This window comes from Sycon ciliatum, chromosome 7 (genome assembly GCF_964019385.1).
Source record: "Sycon ciliatum chromosome 7, ocSycCili1.1, whole genome shotgun sequence".
Lineage (NCBI taxonomy): Eukaryota > Metazoa > Porifera > Calcarea > Leucosolenida > Sycettidae > Sycon > Sycon ciliatum.
The window spans coordinates 18,313,617-18,335,260 of record NC_088649.1 but is presented as its reverse complement, the minus strand read 5'-3'; the positions used below and the strand labels follow the sequence as shown (position 1 = coordinate 18,335,260).

Genomic DNA, 21,644 nt, shown 5'->3' with positions numbered 1-21,644 from the left:
ATACGTTTGCAGCAAATTCACGAGGAAAATGGCTTGAAGCGCAGTGTGAAAACTGTTTTGAATTGAAGTCCTTGGCGATGAAGTGCTACTGAATGCCAGGCGAATGAGCGAGCAGATCGAGAGGCTCCCACTCGAGACTTTCCTCGCTGGACAGCTAGCTGCAAGGTACGGCGTGCTGATATTTCACTTGCTGGTCAGCACCAAGCAGATACTGCAGCACGCCAGCACACTATGCGCTTACTATGAACAGTAGAACAGGTTGAAAGGCTGTGTTCTTGCTTGTTTCTGAACAGTTGTACTAGATTCACCTTTCAAAAGGTGCCATCTCAACTGGAGTCGGGTTTCCTTGTGGTGTGTAGCGCCAGAGCATGCCAGTACATGTATTCAGCCCCAGAATGTGCTGAGTGAGGAGCAAACAAAATTCATGCAGAACTGTGCATGGCCACTACAGCCTGCAGCACCAAGGGGCCACAACAAGCCTGCCCCCACATGCCTACCTTGTCATGTCACCTAAACAAAAATCATCCATGTCTCTTCCTTCAGTATGGTGAATCTCTCTTCATTTCTTTCCTGTGATAACAATTTTGTGTTTTTTTGGATTTTTTAACACAATACACTGGTGTGTTTGAGATGCTTTTAATACCGCTATGAGTCGACCCACACCTGTAATATTTTGTTTCCTGACCCCCCATGCCGAGTAGAAGCTGAAAATGGGAAAAAGTCATTTTGTGAAATTTCACCCTAAGCCTGGTTTTCGCAGATTCTGGGCCAGTTAAAGTTAGCATGTCACTCATGGAAGGATCCATGGGCTTAACGCATCTGTCAACGAAATATATATATATATATTTAATTACTTCAATATACCGCATTTTACCGGTTGTAAGTCGACCCCGGTTATAGGTCGACCCCCGTATCCGGAGGTCTCAATTCTGCGTTTTAAAGTTTTCACCCAAAGAAGCACTACTAACCACTCCCTTCTACTAACATATCAACAAATCACGAATCCGTTGATCCCCGAGCTGCAGAGAGTGCTCAATGTCAGAGACAGAGCTTAGTACATAGCAGACTCAGCGGAGGACGTTCAGGTTGGTTGTAACTCTGAGTTTCATGCCGCTAGGCAATCATCAGACAACTCAGCTATGCATCAACAAATCATGTAAACATTCCTTAGTGGTGGATATAACGTCCCAATCCTTGAAAAAGGCCAATAAACTGGCAAAAATGTGTACACATGGTGCACTCGTGCATGCAGTGTAGGTCGTTTTTGTAAGATACTGATAGTTCCTGGTTATAAGTCGAATCCCGGTGGTATGTCGACCCCACCCGTTCTCCTTCTATTTTTAGTCGTAAAGGGTCGACTTACAACCGGAAAAATACGGTAATACCTTTTGGACGAGTGGAAGTGGCACAAGTTGCAAACTTTTGATGTTTTCATGCTTAAATTAAATTCGCATATCTGTTTTTTAAAAGGTGTTGAGTCAATCCTGGTTAAAACAAAAATAAAATAAAAAGTCACGATTCGCGTGAGACTCGGCTAAAGGCCGAGTTTTCCTCATCCGCAGGAATGCCACCACCCTCTGCGGATCAAGGCGCTCTGTTTACACAATATTAAAATTGGCGATGTGATATCACAGGCGGTGCGGTGCATTGCGCAATAACGATCTTGGATGAAGGTATCTGGCTAGCCCTCGGGTTGTGAATTACCTTATTCTCCCGAGCATAAACCGCACCAAGATTTGTTGTCACGAACCACAGACATCTACCCTCCTTATCACCAGTAACTTGACCATCATACATTATTATAAGCCGCAGCGACATTTTTTTGAGTGAATTTCTCGTGTCTAATGTGCGGCTCGTACTCTGGAAAATACGGCAATGGCCTCTTGCATAGAAAGGTAAAAGCGGTGAGGCTTGCAGCAGCTTCGTACAACTAAAAAGTGGCGCGGAGTAGACGTGCTTTTTCTCCCAATTGCACTACAATCATCCAGCTCCTTTTCTCTGTACAGTTATTATTAACAATGTTCCAGCACCATTGCCCTCATCGGGTTTGCAAACCTGATGACGAAAACTTTACTGAAAAGCTGAGGTTCGAAGAAAAGGAGTCGGAGGAATGCAGTGTAACGGGGAAAGAGCAGGTCACCACTTTTACATTTGAAATGACCTGGGCATTGTGCCAGTGGAAGCTATCAACAGACAGTATTACGGAAGGCAGACATCACCACGAACCATGGCAGCTTTTTAGAGGGGCAGGACAAATTCATAAACATGTCCTCGTGCCAGCACAAGCTACCTTGCCATGTCTCGCCATTTAACCAGTGACTGACGGCTTGCTGATGCCCTCCCAGGAATCGATTGACGCCATACCATACGCCATCTTCAAGGGCCCATGGTTCATCGGAAGCGCCGTCGGGAATACAACGGCAAACCATGGAAAATTAGAAATTTTGCAACAGGAATGCATAGTGTGTGAACAAGGTCCGACCAGATATAAAATGAGCCGAATCTGAGCTACATGAGAAATTACAGCCGTGTTCACTGATTCTTGGTCGCTGCAGGTATAGCCTCTTTTAGACTACTGTATTTTCCAGAGTATATTATATAAGCCGCATTGGAGTATAAGCTACACCGTCAATTTGACCATCATAGTATAAGGCGCATAGACTTTCTGTGGGTCAATTAGTGGTGTTTAGAGAGTGTGAATTCAAAAAGTATACTCAGGAAAATATGGTTCTGCCTTTAGCGATCATCTATTATTATTATATTATTATCTCAGTTGTAGGCTATAGCTGCCAGGTCCACTTTGAACTTTCAACAGCCGATACTTGTGAACAATGTTTAGTCCCATGAGGCATACGGCTCACCCATGCCGAAAGAGAGTTTATACAGATTTGAGGGACACGCAAACACATTTCCTTAAAACATACTTCTGTGTGATATTTTATATTTATTATTATTATTATTATTTTAGAATTGCGATCAACAGAACGAGCTGAACCGACATTTTCACAAAGGCTTTGATTGTATTCAAAAAACGAGTGTATACGAAGGCAGTGAAGAACATGGAAGAAAGAAAAAAGCTCGTCATGGTTATAAGTTGCAGTTGAGTGTGTTAGAAGCCGTTTGTCAACGTATTCATAAGCCTAATCTGTGTGTCCAGAAGGACAGCATTATTCGTTTGAAATTGTTTTAGTAGCAACTTGTTCTGTCTGTTTGGCTCTGGTTGGCCATGGTGTCATATCTTGTGTCACAGTATACTAGTAGTCCTTACAAGTTCGTTAAGTGCTTTCGCAGTTTTTCCTGTTATTACCTTAGTGCTAGGATTATCATTTTCATAGGTGTTGTTTCTTCTCACTCCATTTCTCTTTATTAGTATCTTTCTGGATTGTTTTTCATTAGTACAACGTAGCTTCCTGAGGAGTGTTGTGCGAAAACTAGTTCGAAGTACAAATTTTTTGTTCATCATTTCTTCCATATCACATTTTTTCTTTCTTCCATGTTCTTCACTGCCTTCGTATACACTCGTTTTTTGAATACAATAAAAGCCTTTGTGAAAATGTCGGTTCAGCTCGTTCTGTTGATCGCAATTCTAAAACTATTGTCGCCTCGACGCCTATTAACATTATTATTATTATTTGAGGATTTGCCAAAGACGCACTCTAAATTGAAGGGAGCTCCATTATAATGGGAGGATGTAGGGTGCAGATAGTAAACAGTGGATGGTTAATAAGCAGCCTTTTTTTCTTGCTTTGTGAACTGTTGCAGTCAATCCAACCTATTGTCCTATCCTGAATTTGACAAATGGCGAATATCAGTTCAGCATTGGCAATGCAACCAATCGAATTGTTGGTGCCACGGTAACTGTGACCTGCAGCGATGCGTACATGCCAGTTGCTGAGGCTGATGGACGCAGTCAGCAGTCTATCAGTTGTTTGACTATGAACGCAACGCATGGACGCTGGGAGGCCGTGGAGTGCAGGTGTAAGTAACGCTAGGTACACGTCATTAGTCACTCGAAAAACATCTGGGATTGCTGGGATGATTTCAAAATCACCGTAGAATACCACCAGAGAGGCCCTGCTCTCAGTTAGACTTGAGTTTTTCCGCATGCACAGGAATGCCACCATCCTCCATGATCCACCAAACACGCCAAATTAGCCTGATTCTTACTTCCTAGACAAGCAAAGTGCAGCCATGTTCTGCAACTCATCTGGTAGCTGCATGCAGTGTTGCATCCGTTAGAAATGAGTACCAAAGAGGGTCGGATCACCCACGTACATTTGTTCAAGACATTGATCTCTTTCTCATTTAGTGTATTTCTTGTTCATCACATCCATGGTTCATCATCATCTTTCTGTTCTTGACTCAATGAAGCATTCGTGATATGTCGATCCAGCCGGTAATGGTTATTGTGATTTCTAAACAATGTAGGTGCCATTGTCTTCTCTTTCCTCACGTACCGTTGCAGTAAATCCGCACTACTGCCCTGCTCTGGCCTTGTCACACGGCTCGTACCAGTTCATCTTCGGCAGTGCAACTAATCGCGCTTTGGATGCCACCGCAGATGTAATCTGTGATGATGGGTACGGAGCGGTTCCTGAGACTAACGGCAGCAGTCCAACGTCTGTCAGTTGTTTGGAAGTCAATGCAACACATGGGCGTTGGAATATGGCGGTGGCGTGCAATCGTGAGTATCAATAGGGCATTATAGTGCGTTTCAAAATTCCAGACCTCTGGTTTCAAAAAACCGTTAGGCCAGCATCTATACCACATAAAATCTGTGATCACCTTGTGCATATTTTTTTCGAAATTGAGCGTCTGTTATCCAATCGCTTAGAAATTTATATGAGAAAAATTGCGTGAGCTGCCTGAGCAATATTCCGAAGAAATTTCTCAAAAAGCTCAAGCCAAATTTGAATTATTCGAAAAAGTCTAGAGGTCTATACTTTTGAAACGCACTATAGGTACACGTCATAAGTTACTCGTACTTCAAAACATTTGGGGGGGGGGGGGGAGGGCTGTTTTGATTTTTTTCTTTGAGTCTGAGGACAAAAAAATGTTGTAACCTTTCAACATGTTGTTTATTCTCATTCACTCATATGTCTCTTAGTCTTATCCGGACCTCCAAGTTACACATACCATACTGAAAGTGGACAAAATATTCGGCGCGTGTTTATTTTCGGCTATTTTCGGCCTGGTCATGTTAGGCCAAAAATTTGTCGCGGCTGAAATTTCGTTTTTCAAGGTTCAATGTGACAGTGTATAAAGGCAGCCATACAGGCCGAGAATTTGATGTGGCCAACATGGGTTTTAGCCCTGGGAGGCCGAAATTTGAATTGGCCGATAGTTTTTAGACTTTACAGCATTACCGATACTGTAAAGTACCGCCAGAGCGCCCCGTCTCATGAAAGCACCCCGCCTTGATTTTACAGCCAGGGAAAGGAAATCGTATGGCAGAGTGCAACAAAGTTTGTACGGTGTGAGAGCCTTAGCGTACTAAGGTCAAGCTTACTGCGGCATGTTTTTTTGTGTGGGGCTTTGCGGCAAACTGAGTACAGATTGACTATGCAGCGTGCAATGTGTGTACAAGGTACATGTCGTGCCACCTTCAGAGAGGACACCACCTCCACAGCACGACCATGAAAGGACCAGATGGTGGGGAGCTCCGGCGGTACTTTACGGTACTGTGCCACAAAAAAACTGTAATATTGTAATGCCATATGCCACTATTTTTTATTTTTCTACAAATAGTGGAAAAATTGGGCATACAATAAGGCTCGCCCATGTCTCAAAGGGATTTTAGGCAGATTTGAGGAACATGCTAACACATTTTCGGTAGAAACACTTTTTGTGCTATTTTCTCTTGCTTTGTGAACTGTTGCAGTCAATCCAACCTACTGTCCTGCCCTGGTGTTGGCAAATGGCGCATATCAGTACAGCATTGGAAATGCAACCAATCGAATTGTTGGCGCCATGGTAACTGCGACCTGCAGCGATGCGTACATGCCAGTTGCTGCGGCGGATGGAAGCAGTCAGCAGTCTATCAGTTGTTTGGCTATGAACGCAACGCATGGACGCTGGGAGGCCGTGGAGTGCAGGTGTAAGTAACGCTAGGTACACGTCATTAGCCTTCCCGCTATTGAAATTTGAGCACTTCCGTGGAGGAGATGCCTGTTGCTTTAGCGACAAGGGTTGGAAAAATCTTTGGAAAATCTGGTCCGACGGTGTAGAAGTGACCATGGAGAAGTTTCTGACATACCGACATCCGGAGTACCGCATTTCCCCGGTTATAAGTCACACTCGATTATAAGTCACACTCGATTGCAAGTCACACTCGATTATAAGTCGCACTCAATTATAAGTCACACTCGATTGCAAGTCACACACTCGATTGCAAGTCTCACACTCGAGTGCAAGTCACACTCGATTATAAGTCACGCTCGATTATAAGTCACACTCGATTATAAGTCACACTCGATTATAAGTCACACTCGAATATAAGTCACACTCGAATATAAGTCACACTCGATTACAAGTCACACTCGATTACAAGTCACACTCGATTGCAAGTCACACTCGATTACAAGTCACACTCCTTTTTCAGGTTTCAGCCATATTACTTCAGTAGAGTCACATAGGTAGAATGTCACTCTCAATTCTTAGCCACAACCCCTTCTTTGCCCTTGAAGTAAAGCGTACAAATATGCGACTTTTATTCGGGGAAATACGGTACCTGATGTTACAGCGTTCCGCGGGGGTCACTGGAGTAGGAATTTGGCGTACAGTCCATTCATAAAAAGATGGACGCTGGCTGTTGCTGGCTCCCGTTTTCGGGCGATTTTATCGTACACGCCCCAGTGCGGGTAATTTTGAAACTTGAGAAAGGGTCCAAAAGGTACCTATGCTGGGGTTCAAACCACACACTGCACTGTGGCAAGTCGAGTGAAACGGGCTGGATTTTCATGGTTTTTTCCAATTCAGTGCTTCTGGAGCAAAACCTGGACGAAATCCTATTCAGGTTACGCTTTGCCTATTGAAGAAATTTTGCATTCTATCGTCTTATATGCGTTAGGTTATGTACATGGCGTGTTTCTACAGTGCAAAATGCTAAAGAGTAATCTTGATAGGGCTTTGCAGTCAGTTAGGAAGGCCAAGGCGATCGAGCCCCCCCCCCCCCGACGCCAAAAATAATCGCCTTCAAAATAGCCGTTTTACAAGGGCTGATAAAGCAAGGAGCTGCATTCGCAATTAGAACAAACAATCCACCGGTAATTTGTTAACCACCTCTTCCAGCACCGAGGACATGTCACCCATCATCCTTTTCGGATATTCTCGCAATAAACACAACGTATTCTACTCCATCATGCTGAAATACAGCCAAACTCATACCTGAGCACGAGTGCTGGCTCCTTTTATACTCATGCACTACTCCCAACGCTGCAGAACAAAGTGTTTTGCTGGCTCTGCCAAGGAAAAGCAGTGGTGATCACTTGTCACTCCAAACAATCAGCTTCTCCTTGCACGACTTACAGTTTTTTGGTTCAACCGTTTCTGCAATAGTGACTGAAGTTCTGCCGGCAGTTTTTGAATTAAACAGCAAGAGAAACGATGAGATCACATGCTTCATCTCTGTCAACAATGAGAAAACACACTCCATGTCAAATTGTGCAGGCTGGTGTGAGCTCAGCCTTCGCTTTATCTCTGCCTGTTGGGTATCAGCCCGCAGCAATTGAAGACTTTGTTTGGCATCAAACATTGCAAAATTACCTGGGTACCGTAAAAGCTCCTGTATACGCCCACTCGAAATTACGCCCGCCCTCCGTGTACACGCCCAGTCAGGGGAAGTCTACACTTTTGTTTCAAAATAGCGCCCATGCCCATGTATACGCTATGCCTATTCCAAGTATACGCCTGGTTCCAAAATAACGCCCGCGCCCTTGTATACGCCCAGGAAATCGAGACTGCTATTATCTACGCCCTGGGCCTATACACGGGCTTTTACGGTATCACTTCTTAGGCAAGCAATAAAGCAGCCATGTTCTGCAACTCATCTGGCCGATTGTGTTGCATCCATTTGGAGTAAGGGTCGGATCAACCACATGCATTTGTTCAAAGACATAAATAATCAAGTGGTGTGCTTCACTGTCTGAAGAGTGCTCAATAACCATGTAGGGCACAGACTTGTACACAAGAGAGATTGGAAGCTTTGTCACAACTCTGAGCTTCACGTATTACTACGATCATCAGGCAACTGATGGCTCCAAAATGAGCAATCTGAAAATAAGGGGGGGGGGGGCAAGGAGGGAAATTCTGAGGGGTATCATAACGCAAGAGTCAGGAGCAGGCGTTTCCAAATCAGTACTTTTCTTGTTCATGGCATACATGGCTCATCATCTTTCAGTTCTCGATTCAGTGAAGCATTCGTGATAAAACTGATCATATTACGTCGATCCAGCAACGGCACCGTTTATTGTGATTTTAAACAATGTAGGTGTTTTTTCAGACATCATATTATTTATAGAGGTGAAATAAAACAGGAAAGGGCATGGGCCCTAATACGTGCAAGAGATAACAATCAACCTTGCACATGAATTGAGCATGTGTTCTAAACACATGTAAATGTGAGATGCAAAACAATAAAAACAAAAACTAAGACAATGAGCAGTGTAGGTATTATTGTGTTCTCTTTCCCTGTGAACTGGTGCAGTAAATCCGCACTATTGTCCTGCACTGGCTTTGTCGCACGGCTCGTATCAGTTCAGCGTTGGCAATGCAACTAATCGCATTCTGGGCGCCAGCGCAGCTGCAATCTGTAAAGATGGATATGGACTGGTCGCGGAGACCGACGGCAGCCTTCCAGCGTCCGCTGGCTGTTTACATATGAGTGCAACTCTTGGCCGTTGGAACAAGACTGCAAAGTGCGAACGTAAGCATCACTACATTGTAGGCACTTGTTGTTGTTGTTGTTTTTGTTTATACAAAAGCCACAGCTCAAGAAGAATGAGAGCATGTGGTGACGAGGCCCTGGAGCTCAGTTGACCATGAGGTCAGTGGTCTCGGCCTCGCGACAACCAGGAAGCGCCAAAAAAAGGTGTAATGAGTAAAGAAGAGAAATGAATGACCTTTGAAGAGAATGAGGGAAAAGCCAGAGGCAATGCACTGGTAATACAACAATTCCTATATAGTGTGGGTGGACTTGTCATAACTTGCTTCGAAGAATTTGGGATGGACGGGTCAACATGATATTAGAACTACGAGACGGCGAGTTGTCAACTTTCCACATGCTTGCTCACAATTTTGCATTCCCGTCTTTTTACAGGTGTTGAGTAAATCCCGTATATAAAAAATGACACGGTTCACGTACACGGAGGCATCGCACGTGCAGTGAGCAATTCTAGTAACAACATTGAAATCAAAGGCTTTCGTTGAAGGCAGATGTCTGGTTTTCCATCGGATTGTAGATCTATACGTCAGGCCATCTCGAACTGCATGCATTTGTTTTGTGTGCATAGGCTGTTTCGCCTGCGTATTGAACTGGTCGTGTTGTGAAAACAAGCATTTCAACACGCTCCTTATCAAATTTCCATTCAGCTGGGTCAGTGCAGTACAGTGAAGCCTCTTCAGGACAAACACCGGTGATGGTAGTCGCAATAACGGGAGTTCTTCATGCCGGCGTAAACACGGTGCTGGGTTTTTTTCCAATGAAATCATGAACACGACAGTCGTCGCCCAAACAATCCGGCCACTGCTCTGCTAGCTGTCGGTACACGGACCGCGCGCATACACTACCCACATTCGTCTACTGCATTTGAAGGGCTCCGATTTAAAACGCCATAAAGACCAAACCGTAGCTTTTGCGTTTTTTGTCATGACAGAATTCGTTTTCACCCCACGGACGTCTGTGTGTCGGTTTTACGGGTCAAAACGCGATACATCCCAGCCAAAATGATGCCTGAAGTTTGTGTTCTTCTGCGAAACGCGATAAAAGTCATTGATGCTGCAGTGCAGACCAAAAAAGAACAAAAATGAAAAAATGCACTTCCTGAAATTTCCACGAAATGGATTTATCTCGTTTTGAATTGGAGCCCTTCATATGCAATGGCTATGTAATTACATACACATACTGAGATACATACACTCAGGGCAGTGCTGGTGCAGTGAATACATGCATGCTACCACCATGCCGCCCGGCGCTACACAAAGCACAGCCGTAAACGCGTCACAGCACCACACAATGTATCCATGGTGCAGCCGTATTAAACAGTTTCCGTGGCGATAAAAACTATATTAGCGCAATGAAAGGAGCGAGTTGCGGTATTGGTTGGATTTTTTTGCCGACGACTGTAGTTCTTCTATGGCTATTCTGTATCTAGCTTCTAAGAACATAGCAATCATTAATTTTGTAGTGTGTGAGTGAACGTAGCTGTGAGTAGGCCATGGCTACCCAGAGCAGAACACCCAGTACGATTTCTCAACGGATGGCCAAAAAAACCAAACCAACGTCACCATTGGAGGGAGTTCAGAAGAAGAGAAGCGAATCTGCTGACTCCTATAACCTTGGTAAGATCAACGACCTGCTTCTGGAAATCCGTAGCGAGCAGACGAACTCCAGGGAGAGCATGGAGGCCATCATCCAGCAAATTGGTTCGAAAATGGAAGGCATCATGGCGGAAAACTTGAAGATGAAAAGACAATCGACAGCTTGGAGAACCGTCTGTCCTCGCTTGAAGTACGGCACGGAACTCTGACCCCAGATTCCGTACAGCCCGTACAGTCTACACCAGCCTGGACTGTCATGGAACCGCCCGCAGACAAAGTCGTTGACTTCGTTGCAGTGGTGCAGGAGGAAGTCGACAAGCAACAGCGCAAGAACAGCATCATTGTACGTGGCCTTCCTGAGGTAGATAATGAGCAACTCTTGCAGCAATGCGGCAAGACCCTCCACGTGGAACCATCCCTCATCCAAGTTGTTGAGAGGATTGGAGAACCTCTCAAGACTGTCACGCCCGGTGCAGCTGGGGCCACCGCTGCACGTGGATATCGCCCAGTACGAGTACAACTGAGAACTGCGGGTTCGAAATCTGACACAAGCGCCGCTTCGATTTGAAAGCTGATGATGGAGCTCCTCTGTATGTCGGGCATGATCTGACTCGCAAGCAGCAACAAGACAGACGGTCACATGTAGCAACGTACAAGGAACTGCGCCGGCGAGGCATCAAGTGCTCTCTGCCGTTCGATGCAATTCTCATGGAGGGTCGACCGATCTCTGACCAAGAAGTCCAACGGCTCCTGTCGGATTCAACAGCCTAGGATCACGGGGGGTCTCCTAACCACCATCAGTGTCGAACTACCACAGACGTGCAGCCACCACTCTCCCCTCCTCCATCACCAAACACGTGTAAGTTACCCCACACTAGCCTTAACGTACTGATAGCACCAGACCCACCTACGGCAAGCTACCACACCATTGCTCATATCAACATATGTAGTCTTCGCCATAAAGTACACCACATCCATCGCCTCTTGTGTGCACATAAAATTCACATCTATTAACGAAACGCATCTTGATAGCAGTATACCTGACTCCAGCGTGCATATTCCAGGCTATAATCTGTACCGCAGAGACCGCGATTTACATGGTGGTGGAGTTTGCATTTACGTCCATTCTGACATTCACTCAGTGAGAGTACCAGTGGCTGACTCAGGAGTGGAGTGCCTGTTTGTCCGTGTATGTATTAGCGCTACACCAAAGGCCACGGAATTGGTTGTGTGCAGTGTGTACCGTTCACCCAGTACTGCTGTTAATTTTTGGGACATGTACAGCCAGCATCTTGACGCCGTAACCCGCAGCGACTGTAGACTTATTGTGCTTGGAGATTTCAACATTGATGTGCTACACCCCACACCCACTAGTAACCATAATTATAAGCACCTGCTCAACTTGTGTGCAGAGTTTCACCTACACAATGTTGTGACCACGCCAACTCGACTGGCCAAGACATGCCTTGACTTGGCATTAGTATATGCCACTGCACCACATCGTGACACAACTGTGGTATGTGTCGATGGTATCAGTGACCATGACCTTGTCCTCAACCAGTTCGCATACACGGTGCCACTGCATGCCAAGTCAGCCTCTCCGATCTACAAGGTTATCAGGAAGCCTCGTGTCCACGAGGTAGACCAGGATACCTTGCGAGTAGACCTGGAAGGGCAACTGCTGTCTTCCCACTGTGCAACTGATGTCAACGAGATGGCAAATAGTCTAGCAACCGCACTGACCACAACCTATGATAAACTCTGCCCCATACGCCGTGTTCGCCTGCCGTCCTTCACGAAGCCCAAGCCTCAACCCTGGTTAACCCCTCACCTGCGATACCTTCTGCAGCAGCGCAAGCATTTCCACAGAAAGGTCCGGTTACATCCCTCGGATCAACAGCTAGTGCAACAGTATCGAGCCGTGAGAAGGGCAGGGACACTCCTCAACAGGCGCCTGCAGTCAGAGTACCTCAAGCAGCAATTTAGAAATATGAAGCGTGATCCCGTGGACAGTGGTCCCTCCTAAACAAGTTATCTGGCCGAGCCATTGTAAAGTCTACTCCCGCCGCACCACTTCCAGAACTCACAGATACGTTTGCAGCAGTTGTTCATGACCCAACCCGGCCACAACCACTGCAGATACCTGCTTCGACAGATGCTACCACAACGAGCACCCTGACTGATTTCACCTTAGTAAATGCAGAGACAGTTATGGACATACTGACCAATCTTAACTCCTACAAGTCTGCTGGTTCGGATGGCATTCCTCCCTGCATGTTTAAGTCATGTAAGGCGTCCATTGCCGCCCCGCTAGCGTCAATTATCAACCAGTCTCTCCGCTCGGGTGTGTTTCCTACAGCGTACAAGCACGCACATGTCTGTCCTCTATTCAAATCCGGAGACAAACTGTCAGCTACAAACTACCGTCCCATATCTCTGTTGCCACTTGCCTCCAAGGTATTGGAGAAAATCGTTCATCGACAGGTTGTGGAGTTCTTTAGTGATCACAATGAGCTTTCTGCCCTTCCACCGGAGCAGTTTGCATATCGCTCCAACCACAGCTGTGAGGATGCCCTTGCTCTCTGCATTGATAGATGGGACCGAGCATTGGACGATGGTCAACGATGCGCAATAGTGTTTGCAGACATGAGTAAGGCATTTGACCACGTTCAACATCAGCAGTTAGTCCATGAGCTGGCTGATGTTGGGTTACGGGGCACTGTATTGCAGTGGTTTGCAGATTATCTGTCACGCCGCAGTCAACAAGTAATAGTCAATGGCGAGCATGGTGAGACTGTGCCTTGTACCAGGGGCGTCCCGCAAGGGTCGGTCCTGGGTCCCCTGCTCTTTTGCATTTATATTCGCAAGGTGCCGGAAATTCTCAAGCACAGCATGTCACAACTCTATGCTGATGACATTGCCTTCTTCATCATCGGACTGGACCTTCCTGCTATGTTACAGGATCTCCAGGACGATCTAACTGCCCTGGAGGTCCATTTAGATCTGAAGGGGCTCATCATGAACCCCGACAAGACGCAATTTCTAATCCTGCAGCGGTCACGCCTGCCAGCAGCGCAGTTGCCACAGCCATTGACCTGTAAAGGAAAGGCTATTACCCCTACGAGCACTGCCAAATACCTTGGTTTATTGATAGACGAGCATCTCACCTTCCAGCCACAGGTCCATAAATTGTGTAACTCGGTTTTTGCTAAAGTTGCTGCTTTCCGACATGGCCGTAGAAATTTACCAAATGATGCAAAGCGAACATTCTACTTGTCTATTATTCAGTCTACCCTAGACTATGCCAGTAATGCTTAACTACATTGTTTAAGCACAACTCTGTACAATAGGATTGTGACCGTTAGTCACATAGCAATGAAGAGAGTGTTTGGACTCGATCGTACCACGCCCACTGAACTAGTTCTTCGCTTATATCACCTCTATTCTTTGGAACAGCATATTAGCCTCAAGCTCTATGTTTTTGTGTACCGCTGCTTGGCCCAGCATCTTGCTAGTCCTCTTCTTCAGTCTTTGTACCAGCTTCGGGCAACTGCACCTGGTCATCAGGCATGCACCCGGGGCAAGGCACAAAGAGCCTTAGTTCTCCCACTCATTTAGACGCAGTATGGCATGCACTCTATTTCTTTTCTGGCGGCAGGCAGGTGGAACTCTCTTCCAGCTGACTGTCGACAGGCCCACACTCTTGCTCTGTTCATTAATATGGTTAAACTTCACCTAGGGTTCCCAGTAAAAAGGCAGTAGCCTGTTGGGACTCCCCTAGTAAAATAATAAAAACTACTACTACTACTACTACTACTACTACTACTACTACTACTACTACTACTACTACTACTACTACTACTACTACTACTACTACTACTACTACTACTACTACTACTACTACTACTACTACTACTACTACTACTACTACTACTACTACTACTACTACTACTACTACTACTACTACTACTACTACTACTACTACTACTACTACTACTACTACTACTACTACTACTACTACTACTACTACTACTACTACTACTACTACTACTACTACTACTACTACTACTACTACTACTACTACTACTACTACTACTACTACTACTACTACTACTACTACTACTACTACTACTACTACTACTACTACTACTACTACTACTACTACTGAACTTCGCCTTTATTTGAAAACAAACCGGGTATCAGAAAGAAGAAACTGAAAAGCGCAAGCAAGAAAAGCAATGGTGACAAAACCATTCAAGAAATTAGCAAAAATCAAATCAAATAAATAGGAAAATCCAATCAGAAAATAAAATAAAATAAAAGAATCAAGCCAACTAGTACTACTACTACTACTACTACTACTACTACTACTACTACTACTACTACTACTACTACTACTACTACTACTACTACTACTACTACTACTACTACTACTACTACTACTACTACTACTACTACTACTACTACTACTACTACTACTACTACTACTACTACTACTACTACTACTACTACTACTACTACTACTACTACTACTACTACTACTACTACTACTACTACTACTACTACTACTACTACTACTACTACTACTACTACTACTACTACTACTACTACTACTACTACTACTACTACTACTACTACTACTACTACTACTACTACTACTACTACTACTACTACTACTACTACTACTACTACTACTACTACTACTACTACTACTACTACTACTACTACTACTACTACTACTACTACTACTACTACTACTACTACTACTACTACTACTACTACTACTACTACTACTACTACTACTACTACTACTACTACTACTACTACTACTACTACTACTACTACTACTACTACTACTACTACTACTACTACTACTACTACTACTACTACTACTACTACTACTACTACTACTACTACTACTACTACTACTACTACTACTACTACTACTACTACTACTACTACTACTACTACTACTACTACTACTACTACTACTACTACTACTACTACTACTACTACTACTACTACTACTACTACTACTACTACTACTACTACTACTACTACTACTACTACTACTACTACTACTACTACTACTACTACTACTACTACTACTACTACTACTACTACTACTACTACTACTACTACTACTACTACTACTACTACTACTACTACTACTACTACTACTACTACTACTACTACTACTACTACTACTACTACTACTACTACTACTACTACTACTACTACTACTACTACTACTACTACTACTACTACTACTACTACTACTACTACTACTACTACTACTACTACTACTACTACTACTACTACTACTACTACTACTACTACTACTACTACTACTACTACTACTACTACTACTACTACTACTACTACTACTACTACTACTACTACTACTACTACTACTACTACTACTACTACTACTACTACTACTACTACTACTACTACTACTACTACTACTACTACTACTACTACTACTACTACTACTACTACTACTACTACTACTACTACTACTACTACTACTACTACTACTACTACTACTACTACTACTACTACTACTACTACTACTACTACTACTACTACTACTACTACTACTACTACTACTACTACTACTAGGCCCATCTTTTCTCGACCAATGTCGCCTTCTGTCCATGTAACCGCCTTCGGTATTCATATGTTGGCCTATTTAACATTGGCATGCTCTGCGGATTTGTAGGCATGCTAGGCAATTTAAATATTATCCTGCAAAGTATTTTGTAGGTGCTTGACTACTATACTACGTCATGTATTACAATTGGTACATGACTTAATAATAGCCGTTTGGCATGGTACAATAACCTTTTTTTTGTTTTATTTTTTTATTTTTAATGGCTTTCTCTTCTTCCTCGGATGGTTTACAATTTGTATCACAATTATTTGTGGGTTCAGCAATAAAGGATGTGACTACTACTACTACTACTACTACTACTACTACTACTACTACTACTACTACTACTACTACTACTACTACTACTACTACTACTACTACTACTACTACTACTACTACTACTACTACTACTACTACTACTACTACTACTACTACTACTACTACTACTACTACTACTACTACTGCTACTGCTACTGCTACTGCTACTGCTACTGCTACTGCTACTGCTACTGCTACTGCTACTGCTACTGCTACTGCTACTGCTACTGCTACTGCTACTGCTACTGCTACTGCTACTGCTACTACTACTACTACTACTACTACTACTACTACTGGTGACAAGCCTCTTTTACGGGCAAAATAGCGGAAACGTGAAATCGTAAATCATTGAAGATCAATTCAATTAAAAAAAGAAAACTCCTTTAAATAACGTCAAATCAATTAGTAAATCCAATGTCAAATCCAATGTCAAATCCAATGTCAAAAGAAGAAAACTTTAAACTCAAAGTGAAAATTAAAGTAACAGGTCCCGTCATGTATGCAAGTCTAAGCCAATGTCAATATAAATTACCTGTCATGAATGTTATGAATGGATGTGCATGCATTGTGGAGAACTGTCCGTACACCTATCCAATTCAACAAATAGACAGACAAATGACAACAGAGTGAAGTACCTACATTGTACATACATCCTACACCGTACCATCGGCAGCGAGTCCACCCGGTGCCAAGCCGGCGTCTCAGCAGCCCCCTTGCCATGGCAACAGCTCATCGGCCACCCATCTGCCGGCACTCCACCAGGAAAGACGACTGGCGACGCCGCTGATACGAGGCCCGGCACCCGCGGAAACAGGTGACGGCCCACCCGAGTAAGCAAAATGAGATGCGTACCCGCAACCGGTTGATGAGGATGGAGTACGGGATATCAGTGTGACGCCTGGACAGGTATGTCGCCAGCGTCGATAGAAATTTCGCGCACTCCGGTGCCGCCAGGCCCTGCGTCGTAAACACAAGCGGCGTAAATGACGCACGCTCGATGTTGACGATCCGTGGCCCATACTCGGCCTTCTTACGCCGCTCGTGAGACCTGAGCTGGCCAACTACTACTACTACTACTACTACTACTACTACTACTACTACTACTACTACTACTACTACTACTACTACTACTACTACTACTACTACTACTACTACTACTACTACTACTACTACTACTACTACTACTACTACTACTACTACTACTACTGAAAACGTTGACTTTATTTGATAACAAACTGGGTGCCGGAATGAAGAATTCAAAAAACGGAAGCAAAGAAGGCAATGGTGACAAATCCAATCAAGTATATCGTAGATAGGAAAATCAAATCAAATAAATCGGAAAATCCAATAAGAAAATATAATAAAAGAATCAAGTCAACTATCGAATACCAAAACAAAGAGTAAACCCGCATCCGCAAACACAATCAAAGCAGCACCGTTTACCCAACTCATCCAACAACCCAGACAAGAGAAAACCAGATAAGGTACACAAAGAAAACGGGCAAGTCAACCATCAAATCATGACCAACATATAATAGCAAAATTGCTACAACAAAAATACAGACAATATCATGAAACAGTTAGGTCAGGCATGCTAAACAGCCAGGTGGGCACGGGCCCTACACTCCGCCACAAAACCGCCATGACCAGCACCCATGAGCCTTCGGCGGTACGAGTGCCGTGACCCCCGCAGACAAGTTATTTGCCAGCGAATCAGGCACACACTGATCCGGGCACGAAGCTGGCGCATGATCAGTGAGTAGGGGAGATCACGGTTCCTCTCACTGATTTGAGCTGCTAACGACTTCAGGAATATTGACGCTTCCGGCGCACACTGCCCATTGGTGGCGAAAACCAACGGCGTGAACGAACCGCGGTCGACGTTGTTGATCCGGCTCGAGTACTGGCGCTTCTTCTGCCTCTCGTTGTCAGACAACTGGCTCGCTACTCCCGAACGCGACAGCAAAGACGGCCTTGGGTGGGTAACCCGAACATCAAAGAAGGCGTTTTGCTGTCGCGTCCAGAAACCGCGAGCCCGTATGTCTGCACGAGCGGCATCAGCTCTAATACCTGAGACCGTCTCACCATCGAGAGGCAGCAGAACAGGCTCCAACTCGACATCATACGCCACCTCGGACATGGCACTAGCCAGCAGGTCCCGAACCTCGTTGTGACGTTGCGTTGGGTACCCGCCACAGGGGCATGTCATAGCGTGGTGGCTTGTCATGTCTTTGCCACACACGCATGATGCTGGCAAACCTTCCAAGGGAAGGCCATATCGTAGGCCCACAGCATCACGGAAATCCGTCCTGCTGAAAACGGTCCCAGGCATTGTAGTCGCAGGTGGAGTCGTCAACCAACTTGAGACGCCATCTTCACCTGCGACCTCTACCAGTAGCCGTTGCGTGGGCGGGAGGCCGGATCGGATCTCCTCTGCCAAGTTCCGCTGCTGAACACGGCGCGCCGCCCGAGCACCTGCAGCCAATGTCCTGCATGCTGTTACCACAGACGACACCTCATGCGTGGAGGTGCCACCGACTACCAACTCCACCATGGGTGCAATGGCGTCTCGGCACAAGGTGCGCTCAGCAGCCGCCCGTGACACATTGCTACGGACCGCAAGACCACCAAGCTTTGCTGGAAGGGAAAGCAGTGCTCGCAAACCTCCCTCAACCGGCACAGAATGGCCCGTGAATGCAGGCAGCAGCTGATCATTTAGGACGCGATCCAGGGGTGCGTAGAGTGCCCCGTCAGCATTAGCAACGCGCTGCAAGTATGACCACCGAGACTGAATGGCAGAGATGAATAAGTGGTAAGCCGCGTGGGGCTGGGTCTCTGCAACACTCGCCAGCCTCTTGGTTAAAGCACACCAGTCACCCACACGGCTTCCCACAAACCCATCACAGAACTCAGTGCTGCCGATGACTCCACCGAGATACCGGACGCCATCAGAGCAAATCCGGATGCCAGTGCCAGCAAATACCCGCTCAGCGTCTGACACCAGATGGCTCTTGACGAGGAGCACGGTCTTGGCAGCATTAGGCTTGTAGCCATACTTCGGGCCCTCAGCCGAGATGCAGTTCCAATACTCACCGAGTGCCACAACGCGGTCCACAGCGGCATCGTCGTCAGCATACCACACCTGCATGGAACCACTGCATGTTGTGGACAGATGCTTGGCCAGAGGGACGGTAGCCAAAGCATAAAATGCCATGGCCAGTGGATCTCCTTGGCACGTGCCCTCTCTTGAGTAGAGTGTCTCGCCACCATCCAGGTACAGGGGGATATCCGCTTGGTACGTGTTCACAAATACCCGCCCTGCAGCTGGGCACACGCGTGGTATGTTGTTCAGTGCAGCTGCCCGGTTCACTGAATTAAAGGCGTTAGTGGCGTCGACGAGGAGTATTGCCTCTGACTCCTCCTTGGCAAATACCGATGACAGCGCCTCCACAGCCACTTCACATGCCGATGGTATCCCGACGCACAGCTGGGTTGGCGCCGTCGCAATCACCACATCCTTCTCAATCGCCGCCATGATTGCCTTGCCAACTGCACGCCGAAACACCTCACCCACAGCGATGGGCCGCACGCCAGGTCGCTTATCCAGTGGTATCAGTCGCGCTGCCAGAAACGGGCGCAGATGCAAAGCGTCCAGCCTCTCCGTGCACAGGCATTTGGCCACGCGAGAGAGGGCCGAACAGAGCTCGTCAGAAGCTGACTTGAACATGCCAACCATCCGACGCCAGGCAGCCGCATCCAAAGCCGAAGGTCCAGCAGCTACTACTACTACTACTACTACTACTACTACTACTACTACTACTACTAGTCAAAATCTTTATTTGAAAGAACCCGAAGTTATAAATATGGAAAAGGAACAAAAACGAAAAAGAGATTCAAAGCAAAACAATGATGAAGGCAATTCAAAATCAATAATCAGAGAAGGTAGCGAGAAAACAAGAAAAGAACACAATTGTAACTCCAACTTCAAAGCACGGAACAGGGATTACACTGAAGAGGGCATTCGTAATAGAAAAACAAAACAAAACAAAAACTGAGCAAGTCATTTAAACACGCGACAGTACACGACATTCATGAACAAAATTTGCAGAGCGCTTAGTACGATAGGATGCTCTGCAGCCACGCAAACAAGTGATACACCAACGAAGGAGACAAAACGATAAACGGCAGCGCAAATGACTCATCACAACAGAGTACGATAGATCGATATTCTTCTCGAGAATCAGGCTAACCAGATATTTCAAAAATATGGTGCATTCCTTCCCAGCCATGCCATTTGTCGCGAACACCAGCGGAGTGAAACTCCCTCTATCAACTGTATTGATCCTCTCGCCATACTGCCGCCTCTTCTCTCCTTCGTTACGCTCCAATTGACTCGTGACTTTGGAACACGACAGCAGGCTGGCCCTAGGGTGCGTCACCCGGATATCGAAGAAGGCCTCCTGCTGCCGCGTCCAAAAACCACGAGCCCGTATATCAACACGAGCCTCAACGGAGCGATTCGCCGTCACCCCCTGGAGCTGCTCCTCCTGATATGGAAGGAGCTTCGGCTCGACCTCCACGTCTTGAACAACTCCACGCATTACATCTGCTAGGAGATCCCGGACCTCATTGTGTCTGGCGGATGGATACCCCCCGCAAGGGCAGGTCATCGCATGGTCCACCGTCATTGCCTTGCCGCACACACAATTCGGGGATATGCCATCCAGCTGCAAGCCGTAACGAATGGCGATAGCGTCTCTGAAATCCGAGCGATTCAATACCGTCCCATTGGCAACTCCTGGCGATGACGTGAGCCAGGATGAGACTCCTTTGCTGGCACCACTGCAAATGTTTACCAGAAACCGTTGGCTTTCAGACAAACTGTCCTTGATGTTGTTGAGAGTCTGTTGTTCTTGACGAACTCTGTTCTTGCGGGTACTCTGCAGGCGCCTGCGACACTCCGTGATTGCATTGCTGATGAGGCTGCGAGCTCCGTGAGATGGCGCTGTCACAGGAGGTCGTGGCGGCGGCCAATCATCACCATCCTCCTCACCTGCATCCTCTCCAACACCGTATGATTGCGTGTTGGGAGAAGCCGCCGACGATTCGGCAGGAGGCGATGCAACATGAAGGC

General features: G+C 45.8%; 1 protein-coding gene across 2 annotated transcripts in view; it reads left to right on the top strand.

Moving 5' to 3' along the window:
• LOC135821148 (uncharacterized) overlaps positions 1–21,644 on the top strand; it is a 127,467-nt gene that overhangs the window by 89,001 nt on the left and 16,822 nt on the right. For both annotated transcript variants that reach the window (XM_065334212.1, XM_065334211.1), the window contains 4 exons: positions 3,763–3,978; positions 4,466–4,684; positions 5,882–6,097; positions 8,705–8,923. In XM_065334212.1, coding sequence (XP_065190284.1) covers positions 3,763–3,978; positions 4,466–4,684; positions 5,882–6,097; positions 8,705–8,923 — 870 coding nt within the window. The remainder of the gene's footprint in view (positions 1–3,762; positions 3,979–4,465; positions 4,685–5,881; positions 6,098–8,704; positions 8,924–21,644) is intronic.